This window comes from Aptenodytes forsteri, unplaced genomic scaffold, assembly GCF_000699145.1.
Source record: "Aptenodytes forsteri isolate BGI_AS27 unplaced genomic scaffold, ASM69914v1 Scaffold563, whole genome shotgun sequence".
Classification (NCBI taxonomy): Eukaryota; Metazoa; Chordata; class Aves; order Sphenisciformes; family Spheniscidae; genus Aptenodytes; species Aptenodytes forsteri.
The window spans coordinates 1,169,041-1,181,605 of record NW_008795318.1 but is presented as its reverse complement, the minus strand read 5'-3'; the positions used below and the strand labels follow the sequence as shown (position 1 = coordinate 1,181,605).

The 12,565-nt window shown below is 48.1% G+C and overlaps 1 protein-coding gene across 1 annotated transcript; it reads right to left on the bottom strand.

The window, feature by feature from the left end:
- Window positions 1-1,847: 1,847 nt before the first annotated feature.
- On the bottom strand, window positions 1,848-6,272 carry WFIKKN2 (WAP, follistatin/kazal, immunoglobulin, kunitz and netrin domain containing 2). The gene is made up of 2 exons (XM_009279671.1): window positions 6,072-6,272; window positions 1,848-3,863 (listed from the first exon to the last, which is right to left on the bottom strand). Exons 1-2 carry the CDS (start codon window positions 6,270-6,272, stop codon window positions 2,352-2,354), a joined length of 1,713 nt encoding a protein of 570 aa, XP_009277946.1. The 3' UTR covers window positions 1,848-2,351.
- Window positions 6,273-12,565: the final 6,293 nt, after the last annotated feature.

The following is a 12,565-nucleotide window of genomic DNA, read 5'->3' as shown; positions in this document are numbered from 1 at the left end:
AGCTCTTCTGGAACAACCGGGTACATGTCTCCCGAGTCACTCCAACACTCCCACTCTTGCAAAATCCTTTAGCTTTTGGGAGAAAAAATAAAGCCAGTCTTCATTAAACCTTCATCTTCCGATGCCTCTCTGGCAGAAAGTATGGCAAGAACAAGACGCTTCCTACAGCTTGCTTGAAAAGTGACAGGTGAACCATTGAAACAGTGGCACTTGCCACAGCCGGGCATGATCCGGCAGAGGTGCTAACTGCTTCGGAAGGCAGCGGGGCTGGCATTTCCCAGCTCCAGAAAATGGTCTTTACAAGAACGTACACAAACGTTATGGACTTTTAATTGGAGTTTATCTGATGTACACTTAGGAAAGGTCCAACAAAAAAACAAGCAGGTATTTTCTTGGTCAGCAAGTCTGATCCAGGCTCCTCTCCCTCCCACCCAGCTTCTTCTGAAATTATACAAATAACCGGAGGTTTAGATCCGTTCCTGTTGCCGGAGCATTTCGGGCATAACCCAAGCCCAGACCACTGGGAGAGAGGCCCAGTTCTCCATCATGCTGTGGTCTCTGCCCATGGCTCGGCTGCGGGCACAGGGCATGGGAAGCCTTCACGGGAACCAGAGCTGGCCCCACGTTCAATGTTGTTACCTTCACTGTTAGTTTTCCTCCCCGTTACTGCAGGATACCCAACGTGCAGAGGCTTTGGGGGGTTTAGAGGCTTGCACGTCCTGTTGAAGCCCAGCATCTGCCTATTTAAACTCCTTCCCCCAGCCCTTACCGTACCCAGCCCCGAGGCATGTCTGCAAAAGCAGATGCGTGCCCACCGCCGGACACGAGCCACCGTCCTGCCGCCCGCCCCGCAGCAAGCCCGTTAGATGGCACCACGGAGTAGCGCCTGCTGCACCTTCCTTCCTCTCGCCCAAACGTGTCTTGACACCAGTCCAGCCTCGAGCTGGCCTTTTGTGCAAGGCAGCAAGCTCCGGGCACCGCCGTAGTAACTCGCTGAACCCACCGAACAAAGAGCAATGATAAGGCTCGCCGTGGCACGCTCGCCCCTCTTCCCTGCAATGACAGTCCTTAGCGGAGGCAGGATTTTTCCAGGATTAGCCTTTTTTTTATTTAAGGATTTTTGCATGTTACATTTTTGGACACACAAATGTTAAAATGATCAATCCTATGTGTATGCACGCGCTCACACCCACAGCCCGTGCTGTCTCTCTTAGGGTATTTATTCATACGCATATATACAGTGGCCTGGCGGAAAATGTTTTCCGTGGTTTGAAAGAATGCTCTGAAAGGGTCAAATTGAGAAATGCCTTTAAAGAGTGCCCACTCTGTGTGTCTGTCTCTGTGCATTTTGGTTTCAGCAGCTTTGTGTCTGTGTCACATAGTCTGTAGACTGTGTATTGCACTTTTCTACTTTGAATTTTGTTCTGACTCCTCTTACTTTACTCTCTCACCTATAAAAACAGGATTTCTGATGATAAGCAATAAATTACTGCATATGTTCAGGTGTAAAGGATTTTCAAAAGCAAGACAGCTGGCAGCACACCGCTGTCCTTCTGCCTTGGACTTTTTGTGATAGACAATATATTGATTAAAACAAAAATAGGAAAGTGCAATGGAATGAGGGTGTTTGCTGACCTTGTTCTGATGAAAGAAAAGTCGTTTCGGAGTGAGACTGTGCCTTGAGCTTTTGCAGGGACCTGTTGTCCTGGGCATAGGATCAAGGGAGTTTTTCTCTCAAGTAAGGATTGCAAGTAGGTAGTAGTTGCCATTTAAAAACGAGGTACAATCCAAAGAAAACTGCTAGGAAAATTTCAATTAAAAGAAGCAAATTCAGAAGGCATAGATTGGCTAAATGTGCACAATTGTAAATATAGACAATAATTTACAGGCTTTTCTCTTGAAATATTAGTGCTCCTATGAGGAGACAAGAGTGTGACTTACTTATAATGACTTACCATAACATTTCCATACTGTAAATGAGACAGATTAAGTTGACATTATATATTACTTAGCTGTGTACCAATTAGCTAAACAAATGCTATGAATTCCGTCATTTATGATGGAAGCTACATAAAAATTGTATAATTACTGCAGTGAGTCATCTAGTTAAATGGCACTCCTATATGGACGAATTGATTTCAATGCAAGATTAGTAGCCTTTTGCTGCTGTTTTACGTGCTTGCCAAAGACCATACTACATTGTTGCTAAGCATCATTAATGGATTAAAATAAGGGTTCTGCATAATTCCTACGGTGTATCTTCAAACAGCTTGTTTAGTTTGTGCACTAGCCTAGCGCTTGTTAGCCCTACGTAACACACGGGTCTGGAAGGCTGACACGTGTGAAGGAGGTTAATGCAATCCTAGGAACTCTTTCAAAAGCTCACAGGTTTTCTTGTGGATGACTTCGCGGAGTTTCCGCACGCGCCGGATGCTGGAGGTCCCCACAAAGCTGTCTGGCTGTAGGACAGCCATGCCGTTGTGGACATCTCCCATGATGATGAGCTGGCCATCCACTGTGGTCATGTTGGGACACGGGCAGCTCCAGTCCATGTTCAAAAGCGTGATTTCTAGTGGTTCCTTCCCCAGGAATTTTAATCCCATTTTTTCATCTTTTAGAATCTCCTCCACTGTCACCAGGGCATGTCCTGAGTCTTGGTCTTCGGTCAGCTCTGTTATACGGCCCAGGATAACAAAGTCGCTTTTGCAGAAGCTTGTCACCAGCTTTTGGCGTGGTTTGCAAGCTTTGCAGTGCGTGTTCTTCGGGAAAGGGCACATCTCTTCGCAGGCCTCCCGGCTCTCAAAGTTGTTCTCGTTGCCTCCACACCCGCCATAAATGAAGGACTGGCACTGCTTTGTCAAGCTGTTATAGGCCCATCTGGGCTCATAGGCTTTGCAGTGACCTTGGAGGGCTGGCAGATTGCAAATGTTGATTGGGCCGTTCATGCACGTTAACATACAGTTCTCGTAGGTCTCGAAGTGGTTGAGGTTGCTGTTACAGTTCCCATAGATGAAAGTAAAGCAGTTGTTTTTCTTTGCATCATAGTACCACCTGGTCTGCTCTTCCCCACAGTCTTCGCTGTCTGGTTGCTTCAGGCACTCATCGGTTGGAAAATGTGTTTTGTTTTGGGAAGCTTCTTTGGATGTAGGTTCTCCTTTGATGACTGACAAAGGGAAATCAGCCCTGAGAAGGCCACCGCTGTTTTTGGCGGTGCAGGTGTAGATGCCTGCGTCTTGGAGCTGGGTGTTGTAGATGACCAGTTGGGCGATGTTGGTGACCACGACGTTCCCTCTGACGTGATTTGGCTTCATAATGACTTTGTCTTTCCCATCAACCTGCTTCTCCCATGTGATTTCTGGCTTGGGTCTCCCTGTGACATCACAGAGGAAGCTGACGGTCTCTCCCACGTAGACGGACTGATGGACGGGGTTGTTCACTAGAGCAGGTGGCAAGATATCAATGACTGTTGTCTCGGAATAGGCAGTAGTAGGGCGAGCTGTTGTTTCTGGTGGGATAGGGCTGGTGTTTGGCCAGGTAAGATGGTACCTACAGGTGACTACATTCAGTGTAATGCCTTTGATGCAAGCTTCTGCATCCATGTAGCACTTGTTGTAGTAGGTGAGCCCGTCAGAGGCGCAGGTGAAGCTCGGCTCCTTCTCACACCTGTCCTTGCACTTGCAGACGGGTTGCCCGTCCCAGATGTCACACTCTGAGCCTTGCTGGATGCACATGAAACGGTCACAGGTTGCCTCTTTGGGCATTCCCACCGGCCCTTTTTTCCCCTTGACGTCCATGTACCGAGCTGCCACGCAACTCTTCGTTCCACAGACATTGGGGCAGCACTTCTCAAAGGTCTCGCACTCCTGCGGGGAAAGAAAATAACCCGATCGTTACTGGGGACAAAGCAAAGCCCTTTTTAGAGACCCAGCAAGCAGGGAGCCCAGATACTTTCAAGGTGTTAGCTCAGGGGACCCGGTCTACCACAGATGTCTGTGGTCCAAAACTCGGTGTCCCCACTGGCAACAAGTGGAAACATCCCTCCAGCATCTCCTGAGAGGTGTCTAAACACACAGGGGTTTCTGAAGTGCTTCAGGAGAAGACTCTAGAGAAGGAAAATTTACTTCTATTTCTTAAACACTAACCTCATCATAAATCTTTCCTAGAGTCACATGGACTGCTTGACTACCAAACCAACAACCCCCCTTCCGCACTCTCCAAAATGCCTGAGGACAAGCCCTGAGAAACAAGAGCGGATGGAAGGTCTTATCATATGGCTGTAGGCAGTAATCCTTCTTATTTTCCACAGAAGTATGTAAAGTATTATTTGAATTCCCTGAGACTAACAACCTCTTGGAGGTGAAACTGCCAAGGATTTGTAGTTGTTCACATTGTAGAGGAAATAATGGAATATCTCAAAAGTAAGGAAATTCTTGCTCCAAAAATAATTTTTTCTATGGTATTTAGAAAAACAACCCCAAACCAGCTCATTATGGTTTCTCTGTCCTATTTTAGTCCTATTTTCAAATGCAGCATCGCTCTTCTAGTGATTTATTACACCCCATCTCAGCTACAGTCAGCTCTAAATTGCAGTTAATTTTAGCAGAATTTTCATCTTCTGTGCAGAGAAGGTATTTGATGTGTGTGATCACAGCCGCTGTGTTGTTATGGATTACTTTAAGGGACCACAAACGCTGCTACCATGTACACAACGGGGCACGCTTCCACCGTGTGTTAAACCTCTAGAACCCCCCTGAAATCCAACGGCTTTCTCCATAAGTGAGAACAAAATGTTTTTTAAGCTACCAAACTAAATAGCTTCCCCTGAGTCCAGTATCCTTTCCTTATTGGGAAAAAGATGACCTAATAACATAACTCTTTCCCCACTTCCAGCTGCACATTACTAGGTTTCCGAAGCAAAGTTAGAAACCAGAACGGGTAACGTTTTCGGCTGAGGTTAAGGAGCGTGGCTTTAGCAAAGTTGGTGGCAGAGTCCTTGGCTGCTTGCAGACCACTCACTCCATGCAAGGTCCCAGGACTCTGTGCTGCCACAAGGCAAAAGCAAATATTTTTAGCCAGTGGCTCCTGGCTTTCAGGTTTTGACCAGTAAATTATTAAAACAACATCCTCTGCTGCTGCTGCTGGGTTTTTGCAAGTGTTTTAATATTCATTGCTGCACCTGGTAGTTGAAATAAAGGGGGCTTCTTTGGGAATGGCAGAAGTAAAAACAGCACCTTCATTCATAACACATGGGATCCATCTGAGCAAATCTCTTTGTTTACTCGATGGCCAGCCTTTTTCTCTATTCTCACACACACACACACTCTTTTTAGCCTTGCAGAAACAACCTGGCTACAGAACATAAACCCAATGACTTTTTTCAGCATGGTACATGTTGCTGTCAGCCTGGTTTGGGCTGCAGGAGCTTCGCCGTTGGACATGATGTAAGAGGCAGGACGAGCAGGTATTTTCAGATGCCAGTGCTGACAGGTTGAAAAATGAATTTTAGGGGTGTAAGCTAAGCACATTTTGAGCTGGGAGCATCACAGAAAACATCTGCCTGGTCATTTTAACCATGCCCCTGTTTTGCACTCCAAGCACGCTTTGTGTTTCAAGTGCAGCAAAGGCTGACAATTTACATGTTAAATCAAACCATTTAATACAGAATTCCTCCCAGGAATATAAAGCATTGATGATGACCACCAACAACAAAGAGCATGGTGACACTGCTAAAATACTATGGATTGACCCCAAGGCATGCTGAGTTCTGGAATATCAAATTCGGACGTTTCTTTTGACAAGAAAGCAAGGAAAATGATCAAACAGAGCAAGCGCTGTACCCACATCAGCATAAGTGACAGTTGCCACACACCTCCCCACTTAACTGATAACTCATCAAACCTCTTCTATTTTGTATAGGTCACGGGTCAATTAAATACGTGCGCTGTCTGCATCAAGTCCTGCACGGTGCTGGCGCCTTTCTATCTGGAACAGAAACAGACTGCGGTGCAAACAAACCCACCGACAAACCCCATCGCCCACGACACAGAGAGATAAAAATGTGCATCACTCACCAGATCAGCTTCACACTCTCTCTTGCAAGTGCTCTGCGCGTCTACCCACAGGTTGGGGTTCATGTCATTGGGGCATATCCCAGCGTGGGAATACCGGATTGGAGGTAGAGCTCTCCCTTTCAGAGAGACCTCCAGAAGCAAGAGGACACTGCTCTTCCCCAGCAAGATCCACATCCACCGAGTGAACAGCACCAACAACATCTCAGAACTTCTCCAGGGCAATGGCAGTGACCGAGCCGGAGGTAGTTCTCGTTTGCTTGGGGTTGATTTTTTTTTTTTTGGTAAGCCTTAAATTTTCGAGGAACCCAAATGCACCTGACTTCTGTAAAAACTTCAGCAAGCTCCTTCGCTGCCTCTGTTGATAGTGCAGTTTGGTCTGGACCTCATTGGATTAAAGGTCCTAGGAAGTTACCCCCTTATTTTAAGAGAAATGCTAATAGTCTGAGCAGAGTTAGCTCTATTTATACCCTGCCTCTGTTAACAAGTCAGAAAAAGTAAACTTGATTTCTTTGACAGGCACACGCTTCCTATGTCCTGGTGGCAGTCAGACAGATTTGTTGCAAGAAAAAAAAGCTGGAAAGAGTTTAAAAGGCTGGAACTGGCACGGTGGGACCCCTGCATGTTTCTGAATGCAGGGAGGCCTTCTTAACCCCTTTAGACCTAAAGTACTTCCCTATGCTAAGAATGGCATTTACTTCTGAAAGAGTACTTGTCTAAATAACACGGACCCGTGGTCAGGGGATTTCCCCACGGCAAGGGGCTACACAATCACTCGCTAAAAGGAACAAGTAATAGGATTGAAGCAATTAAAGCTAGAATATCATATTTTAACAAAGGAAGTAGGGAAGAAATAACTTATTTAAACTTAGGATTGACAAAGCAGTGTGTCTTCATAACTTCTCCTGGGGTTCCTCCGGGCTTTTTTTCTTCTCTTTGGTGGGGAGATTTCCAGGATGCTGGTTTTAATGCTGCCCTCCAACCCTACCAGCAAGATGTTAAAAGTGTCCCTGAATTCCTCCACATTTCCTGACAGCCAGATCCCATTGTACAGTGCATTGCTGACCCCTTTAACAGCGGCAACAAAAAAATAGTAGAAGTTCAACTCTATGGAAACCTGCATAAAGGAATGTACAGCATTTTTGCATTGGGGGGCGGGGGGGAAATTCAGTCAAGCTGAGTTCCTCGTTCCCTGATTATTACAGCAAGGGGCCGATCCTGCTCGTGCTGAACACGTGCCAAAATCCAGAGCCGAGTGGCAGAAGTCAGAGTTGCTCAGCACCTTCCAGGATTAGAGCCTTTGGGCTGAGTTCTGGGCTAGCTTGGATGGATCCTGCACGGCGCTAAGAGCCTCCTGGGAGGACCAGGTAAGTTTGCATCCCACATGGGGTTCAGCAGGGCCGGACCAGCAGCGCTGTGCTTTGGGAGGAGGGAAGGTTACGCATCTGTGCCCGGCGCTGAGCGCTGCAAAGCCGACAGACCCGGGCACAGTCAACCCTTACTTTAGTAAAGTTTTTCCGTTGGGTTCATTAAACCAGGGTTGTTTTTCATGGCTGAGTTTGGGCCTAATTCTCCCCTGCGTGATGATGGCTGCCGACCAGTACAACCAGCAGTGAACTGGGCCACCATGCAGGCGCTGCCCCAGCCCACGGGGCTCCTGCTCCTCCCCTGGGGCAAGGCAGCAGAGCGCAGTGACCTGCTGGCGTTTCCCGAGGATTGCCTCCAAAAGGAAGGGAGAGCAACCTGGAGCTGATCTGCCCTCGGCTGTGGCATTTCTGTGGCAACCCAGGCTTATAAAAGAGGCTCTAGCAGTTTTGATTTGTGTGACCGCATTAATGATATGCACAGTATTTGAATTTCATATGACGTGTGGAGAGAAGTTGTCCAAATTAGCTATTTATAAGGAGCGAAGTCAACCGCCAGGCAGCAGTTTGCAGTTGATTTATTCTCTCTGAAACTTTAGAAACCTGCATGACACTTGTACAAAGTGCGGCTGTGCGCAAAATGTTTTATTCAATACTTGTTTACAAAGACAAACGCAGCACCCTGCGATGCCTAAAAAAGCCAACCAAAAATGACACATTCCCAAGAGGTACTTAAAATTCTTACAGCTCTATTAACAACAAAATCACATGTATTAGTGGTTCTGTTGACTAAACAAAGACACTTTATATTGTAAAACTGACTACAGATAAGCTTTGAAACCAGCTGTATGTGGGGCTCGAAGAGTGCGGGTATCCTGGGCACTGGAGGAGCTGCTGCGATCAGTGGTGGATCTCACACTAACAGCTGCTGTATGTGCAGGGAATCTGCCCTCGGTCCATGGCATTGCCACCATGTAGCCATGGATAAATCCCTGCCATCCTCAGGGTCCTTTTGGGCTGTTTCACCCCATTATCCCACTGGGCCAGAGGTGGGGAGCTGGTGGGTCCATGGTGCTCTGCAGCTTCCATCCCCGCTCCCGGTGCCGCAAAGCCACCTCCTTGCACGCTTTGGCCATGCTGAGCGAGAGACCCACCAGTGTGGGCCCACCCCAGGCGGGACTCCCTTCCACAGAGGGGAATAACACTATTTTGGTTTTTCCCCCTCCCAGACTAAGGATCCTTTGCCCAGAGGCACATTTCAGCTGCGGGGGAGCAGAGTGGGGCTCTGAAGAATCAGACACTGGTTTGCATCAGACAGACAGAGCAGTCTTCTGCTTGGCTATGTCCTCCTCCATCCAGAGGGATATTCTCCAGGGACAGGTAAGTCCCACCGCGGCCTTCTGCTTTCGGCACCCAGATACCATGTTCAGTGCGCGATGGCCAGGACGGTGGAGCTCAAGGGGCGACAGGTTAATGAGCCCAGCTGAAGGAGCAGTTGCATGGGACATGCAACTCAGCTGATTTAATTGTGTCCCTGTTGCAGGTCAGTGGGGTTGCTCAAAGGAAAGGCCATTTGAATGGCTGGATTTGATGTATTGTCACCTCAAACGTTGGGTCAGCACTTGGCACAGCGGAGAGGGGCAGGGAGATCCCATAGGAGCTTGGGAAAAAGGGCAAAGCAATTATCATTAATGACAATGATGGTTTTGTCAGGCCACTGTACTAACTTTATAAATGAGGCACAGGAAACTTGTGTTAACTGAGCAATCAGGCTTTCAGCAAAACATTTGCTTAGGAAGCCTCTTAGGGAATCAAATCCTGGCCTAATCCAATGGAAACCGGACAGATGCTGTGCCCCTCTGACTCCCATCGCTCCAGGAACAGGGAATGCTCAGCCCCATGAAGGATCAGTCCCTTGGCCACTTGAACACAACCGGGAGAGAGAGGAAAACAGTGCCATAAATCTCCCCGTGAATGCGGGCAGGCAGCTCCTGAGGTCAGAGGAGGCAGTGAAGTCTCTGAATAGCCCTCGACAGCTGCTCCGTCCCTGCCAGGACATCCCAGACATGCTGTTACCCAACCTAAGGAGCACATCCACGAGGGGACACCTCTATGCAGGCTGCCCTGGATTGGTTTGGGGGCAGTGGGGACCCCGGTTGTCCCAGCAGGGACAGCCAAGCTCTGCCTGACTAATGCACTCAATGTCTCCTGGGTTTCACTGAGGGCTGGTTTCTCGTCTGGTTTAAATCAGTTTAGCTCCACTGACCTCAAAGATCTGACCAGGTACTCCAGAACTGAATCAGGGTCTTTGTCAAGGTCCCTGGGCATAGTTTTTCTGTTCTTTCTTGTGCATTTTTTTTCTTTAATATAAGAAATAAAATAATCCTTATTCTCCATTTCTATGAACAAATCTATTATGAACGCCGAATTTACGGCTTGTCTTGTCTCATCCGTGTCAGATACTGATGTGATAAAGATCTTCCCAAATGAATTCAAGCCTTGGAATAAACCCTGCTACTACCCCAAAATCCCCTTTCTGATCAAGGTATTGATCTGAGTCTGTTGGATGGGGAGCTGGGGTGAGCTTTCTCTGGATCTCAGATGGAAAAACCTGAGCCCTGATGGCACAAAGCAACATCCCGGATCTGCTCTCAGCAGTGGGGACATGCGGTCTCTGACCAGCCTGTGTTCCACAGGTGTCCGTCCGACACAACACCACAGTCCTGAAAAGCCCTCCTAGGATGCCCAGGGTCCTGGTTAGGGCTGTTGATCTGGAATTGGCTTAACTGTTGCTGTTTTTTGTAAATGATAATTTCTTTGCCCTTTTTCTTACTCTTCCCAAGCTCCTATGGGATGTCCCTGCCCTTCTCTGCTGCACCAAGTGTTGACCCAGTGTTTAGTGTGACCCTTTCTGAGCAAGGAGGGAAATGGGATTATCTGATGCACAGGAAAGCATAATTGTGTTGGTTTTTTTTCTTAAACCACTGTTAAAGGAACAGCAAAGTGTTGGTCGTATTTATTAGGCAAAATGAGCAATCCTCATCTGGAGTTACTCAGCGGATGGTGGATTGATTTGCTGGTTTTATTGTGGAAGGGCTCTTGGCAGGAACCGTCACCCTGAGATGTTAAACCTCCCATCTCCCATTGATCTCTGCCTCAGCAATGGGGCCCTTCCAGATTCGGCCTCTCGTGCTGTCTGGGCCTGTCGCCACTCGCAGCCGGTTTTGCCAACACAAACACAAACCACCCCCTCTCCAGGCACGGCTGTGATTCATCGCTGCTGGGTGGTAGCTTGGTGGCTGCGGCATCGAGAGCCCTAACACGAGGGCTCCTGGCTGGAGCGGGCACTCGTCTGTGCTGGGGGTGCAATGGATGCCCACGGCACCCACCGCTGGGAGAGGCAAGCCCGGGAGTTGCAGGTTGAACCTACGTGTCTCTGCTGGACCTGTTCTGCTTCTAAGCTTAGCTTAAAGCAAAGACTCTGGTCCTTGAGACCTCCCTCCTCCTCCATGCAGGGCAACCGGGCACAGCAGGACCTGGTACTAACTCCCTGCACCACCCGGGCCAGCAATCTGCCTATTTCTCAAAACAAGGCACTAAAACCTGCCCTGCCTGCAGGGACCCTGATCACGCAGTCAACCCCAAGGACATGCTCTTCTTCAGCCCCACCATCATCATTCATGCTCCTTAGGTGGCTCCTTGTCACTGCACAGATGAAAATGTAATGCCTGAACAGAAAAGTACTTTAAAAAAACAACTCTGTCTCATTTAGAAAGTAATGATGTTCCAGTCTGTATGTAAAGCTTATTGCACTTAAAGCTGATAGCCAGACATTTGAGAGGGAACGTCACTGCCAGATCCCTTTTGGAGTACAGCTGCCAACTGCTTGTCTCAAGCAGTAACGTTGCTTCCAAACCCACGCAGAAATCCAGATGATGGCTCGGGACCTCGGCTTTAGCTTGCTTCGGGCTGCAAAGGGCCAAGTCTTCCCCTTCAAGCGATGCCCCGCTCCCATGAACCTCGGCAGGACCTGCTCAGAGTCTGGGCTGCAAGGGACAGCCAGCAAGCCCAGCCTGGATGCCTTCCCACATCCCTTAGAAGGGTGAGCGTCTCACGTTGGCCATGAGGTTGGCCGAGCGAGCAGGATTTTTTGGCAAAATGTGATGCACCTCCGAACATCAAAGCAAAGGCAAAGGCTGCGCTGGCCACATGCTTTGGAAGCACACGCACACGAGCAGGGGCAGATTTGGGCTGAAGGTATGCGATGGTAATTGAGTGCCTGGGTCCTATTTTCAGGGCTATCTGTATGCATAATTAGCAGTGGAAGCCTGTTTCAGTTTCCCCCTAGTTAAGATTTTTGTCAGGGTTCCCTGTAAGCACCCATAACTAACAAGTGCTGGTTTTGACTTCTGAAATAACCCATCTGAGCAGATAACAGCATGTACGGACAGGCTCAGGGAACCAGGGGCATATTTAGAGCAGCGATTGCTCACTGAAATGAGCTGCTGTTTATGTGCACTCTGCCTCACGCGCAGATGCTCAGTAAGCAGAAGTTAATGTAGTTAGACAAAAGGGCTCAGTTTGGGGGGAAAAATCGATAATGTCAGGAAGTTTATTACAGCGTTATGGGCCACCTGCTAGAACTCAGCATTAGGCCTGCGTTACGTTGCGTTTCGGTGAGAGCTGATGGCATTGCACTCAGACAAGGCTAGCGCCAGAATTATTATTTTATGCCTCGGCAGATGGCTTCTGCTCGGGGGTTTTATCTTTGAGTGCAGACATACGACTAATCATCATTTGCTTTCTTTTTCTCTGCTAGCGTAAGCTGGGCAGGAAGCAATTGCCAGTTTGATGATGGTTCATTATTGCTAGGTTTATTCTGTCTGAAACAGCACAGCAAGAGGCAAAGAGGGTACAAAGGAAGATAATCAACCAGTTATCAGTGAGATGTGGGGAAAAGCTGGGCTCAGAGGCTTGTCTTTCACTGGCCCATCTCTTTCTCTCTCTCTTTCAGAGGCAAAGCCTTAGATATCCCCTAGATAATTTGGGGAGGCCATGGAGTTGGTATCTTTGGATTGTCAGGATTGCAAAGGTCAAATGTTGGGAATGAGTTCATCCTGCTGTAGAGCAAGA

Excerpts from the sequence above, each read along its gene's own strand:
- WFIKKN2 (XM_009279671.1), bottom strand. The coding sequence starts at position 6,272 with ATGTTGTTGGTGCTGTTCACTCGGTGGATGTGGATCTTGCTGGGGAAG. Across the intron at positions 3,864-6,071 it reads GAGAGTGTGAAGCTGATCTG|GAGTGCGAGACCTTTGAGAA; the intron begins GTGAGTGATGCA and ends CTTTCCCCGCAG.